Below are 3,543 nucleotides of genomic sequence, written 5' to 3'. Positions count from 1 at the left end.
GCTTGTCTTCTCTTGAGAGCCATGTCTGCCTACGGCGGCCTTTCTCAATAGCAAGGCAATGCTCACTGAGTCTGTACATAGTCAAAGCTTTCCTTAAGTTTCAGTCAGTCACAGTGGTCAGGTATTCTGCCACTGTGTGCTCTCTGTGTAGGGCCAAATAGCATTCTAGTTTGCTCTGTTTTTTTGTTAATTCTTTCCAATGTGTCAAGTAATTATCTTTTTGTTTTCTCATGATTTGGTTGGGTCTAATTGTGTTGCTGTCCTGGGGCTCTGTGGGGTGTGTTTGTGTTTGTGAACAGAGCCCCAGGACCAGCTTGCTTAGGGGACTCTTTTCCAGGTTCATCTCTCTGTAGGTGATGGCTTTTTTATGGAAGGTTTGGGAATCGCTTCCTTTTAGGTGGTTGTAGAATTTAACGGCTCTTTTCTGGATTTTGATCATTAGCGGGTATCGGCCTAATTCTGCTCTACATGCATTATTTGGTGTTTTACATTGTACACAGAGGATATTTTTGCAGAATTCTGCATGCAGTCTCAATTGAGAGTTTGTCCCATTTTGTGAATTCTTGGTAGGTGAGCGGACCCCAGACCTCACAACCATAAAGGGCAATGTGTTCTATAACTGATTTAAGTCTTTTTAGCCAGATCCTAATTGGGATGTTGAGTTGTATGTTATTTTTGATGGCATAGAAGGCCCTTCTTGCATAGTCTCTTAGATCTCTCTGTCTCTCTCTCTCCCCATCTGTCTTTGTCTCTCTCTGTCTCTCCCTCTGTCTTTGTCTCTTTCTCCCCCCCTCTCTTTGTCTTTGTCTCTCTCTCTCCCCCTCTCTCTCTGTCTCTCCCTCTGTCTTTGTCTCTTCCCCCCTCTCTTTGTCTCTCTCCCTTTCTCCCCCCTCTCTGTCTCTCTGTCTCTCTCCCTTTCTCCCCCTCTCTCTCTGTCTCCCCCTCTCTTTGTCTCTCTCCTTTCTCCCCCTCTCTGTCTCTCTCCCTTTCTCCCCCTCTCTCTCTGTCTCCCCCTCTCTTTGTCTCTCTCCTTTATCCCCCTCGCTGTCTCTCTCCCTTTCTCCCCCTCTCTCTCTGTCTCCCCCTCTCTTTGTCTCTCTCCCTTTCTCCCCCTCTCTGTCTCTCTCCCTTTCTCCCCCTATCTCTCTGTCTCCCCCTCTCTTTGTCTCTCTCCCTTTCTCCCCCCTCTCTGTCTCTCTCCCTTTCTCCCCCTATCTCTCTGTCTCCCCCTCTCTCTGTCAGTCATTTCACAGACAGTGAAATAAAGGAGCCTGTTTCATAACTCACTCATCTTTCTCTTTCCCCTCCCTCCCTCCCTCCCTCCCTCCCTCCCTCCCTCAGGTGTGATCCTCCTGTTCTGTCGTCAGTATGACATCATCAAAGACAACGAGCCCAACAACAACAAGGACAAAGCCAAGACCTCGTCAGAGTGCAGTACTCCAGAACACCCACAGGGGGGGCTACTGCGCAGCAACGTCTGAAAACAGCCCCCACTGGCCACTCACCTATATGGCAATAACCTCCAATCCTATTCCTCAGGACAGGTGAGGCTACACAGCCAACCAGAACCGTCATACCTGAGGCTGCATCCTGATTCTTCATACTTCTCCTGAAGTGTGCGTGTCCTTGTATCTACAACATGACGATCACCACTACGATGATGATGAGCTCTCCAGCTCCGAGCTGAGACCCCTGACACCATCTCCTCCACAAATCAGCACCTCAGACTACAGCACAGCACCGCACCAGGAACCCAGACCAGCCAATCCCAGCAGCACAGCACCGCACCAGGAACCCAGCCCAGCCAATCCCAGCAGCACAGCCCCATACCAGGAACCCAGCCCAGCCAATCCCAGCAGCACAGCACCGCACCAGGAACCCAGCCCAGCCAATCCCATCAGTATAGCCCCGCACAGGAACCCAGCCCAGCCAATCCCAGCAGCCCAGCAGCACAGCCCACAATGGACCACAACCACCTACCACCCAGAGTGGGGAGACTGAAGAGGTGTAGGGTGAAGCTGCCCCGAGACGCTGATCTTGGGTCAGCGTCTAGGGTTGTGCCTTTCAGATTATAATACACAAGGTTAAATGGACACGGGAGGCCTGATCATAGATCACCACTCCCACGCTGAGACGCTTTAGTCGAAAGTTCCAGTACTCCCACGCTGAGTCGAAAGTTCCAGCACTCCCACGCTGAGTCGAAAGTTCCAGCTAGACTATCAGAGGGCAAGGTAAAGTTATTATCATATTGCTTAAACCTATCAAATCATTTCAGATCGCAACAGATGCCTAGAGGGAAGGGGCTAGTGATCGTTTCTGGACAAGGAGCCTCTGTCTCCCCCTCCCTCTCTCCAGATCACTGTCTCTACACTCTCTATCTCCCTCTCTCCAGATCACTGTCTCTACACTCTCTGTCTCCCTCTCTCCAGATCACTGTCTCTACACTCTCTGTCTCCCTCTCTCCAGATCACTGTCTCTACACTCTCTATCTCCCTCCCTCTCTCCAGATCACTGTCTCTACACTCTCTATCTCCCTCTCTCCAGATCACTGTCTCTACACTCTCTATCTCCCTCCCTCGCCAGATCACTGTCTCTACACTCTCTATCTCCCTCTCTCCAGATCACTGTCTCTACACTCTCTATCTCCCTCTCTCTCCAGATCACTGTCTCTACACTCTCTATCTCCCTCTCTCCTCAGATCACTGTCTCTACACTCTCTATCTCCCTCTCTCCAGATCACTGTCTCTACACTCTCTATCTCCCCCATCATTAAAGTCCTATTTTGGACAGGAATATGACGTTGTTTTAGAGCCCCTCCTAAACCCTAGCCTCATAAGGAAGGTGACTTCCCCTCCTAAACCCTAGCCTCATAAGGAAGGTGACTTCCTCTCCTAAACCCTAGCCTCATAAGGAAGGTGACTTCCTCTCCTAAACCCTAGCCTCTGACTCATAAGGAAAATGACTTCCCCTCCTAAACCCTAGCCTCTGACTCATAAGGAAAATGACTTCCCCCTCCTAAACCCTAGCCTCATAAGGAAAATGACTTCCCCTCCTAAACCCTAGCCTCATAAGGAAGGTGACTTCCTCTCCTAAACCCTAGCCTCATAAGGAAGGTGACTTCCTCTCCTAAACCCTAGCCTCACAAGGAAGGTGACTTCCCCTCCTAAACCCTAGCCTCATAAGGAAGGTGACTTCCTCTCCTAAACCCTAGCCTCATAAGGAAGGTGACTTCCTCTCCTAAACCCTAGCCTCATAAGGAAGGTGACTTCCTTTCCTAAACCCTAGGCTCATAAGGAAAATGACTTCCCCTCCTAAACCCTAGTCTCTGACTCGTAAGGAAAATGACTCCCCTCCGTCTGTCTCTCTTCCTGGGCTGAAACCTTGTTGCCCTTGTTAGTTGTCCTCCTACAGTATCCAATCTGAAGGATCAAATCTGACACAGTTTTTATGACAGCATATAGCAGGGTCAGAGAGAAGACTGGCTGGAGAAGATGGCCCCCTATCCCCTACACCCCTATCCCCTACCCTCTACACCCTATTCCC

The 3,543-nt window shown here is 50.1% G+C and overlaps 1 protein-coding gene across 1 annotated transcript in view; it reads left to right on the top strand.

Annotated features, from left to right (window-relative positions):
* fndc5b (fibronectin type III domain containing 5b) overlaps positions 1-3,279 on the top strand; it is a 48,417-nt gene extending 45,138 nt beyond the window's left edge. The window contains exon 5 of the mRNA XM_065017094.1: positions 1,342-3,279. Coding sequence (XP_064873166.1) covers positions 1,342-1,481 — 140 coding nt within the window. The 3' untranslated portion in view covers positions 1,482-3,279. The remainder of the gene's footprint in view (positions 1-1,341) is intronic.
* Positions 3,280-3,543: the final 264 nt, after the last annotated feature.

The sequence above is a fragment of the Oncorhynchus nerka genome, linkage group LG4 (genome assembly GCF_034236695.1).
Source record: "Oncorhynchus nerka isolate Pitt River linkage group LG4, Oner_Uvic_2.0, whole genome shotgun sequence".
In the NCBI taxonomy this organism is placed as follows: domain Eukaryota; kingdom Metazoa; phylum Chordata; class Actinopteri; order Salmoniformes; family Salmonidae; genus Oncorhynchus; species Oncorhynchus nerka.
Note: the sequence above shows the minus strand (reverse complement) of the source record. Positions and strands in the feature narration are given on the sequence as shown.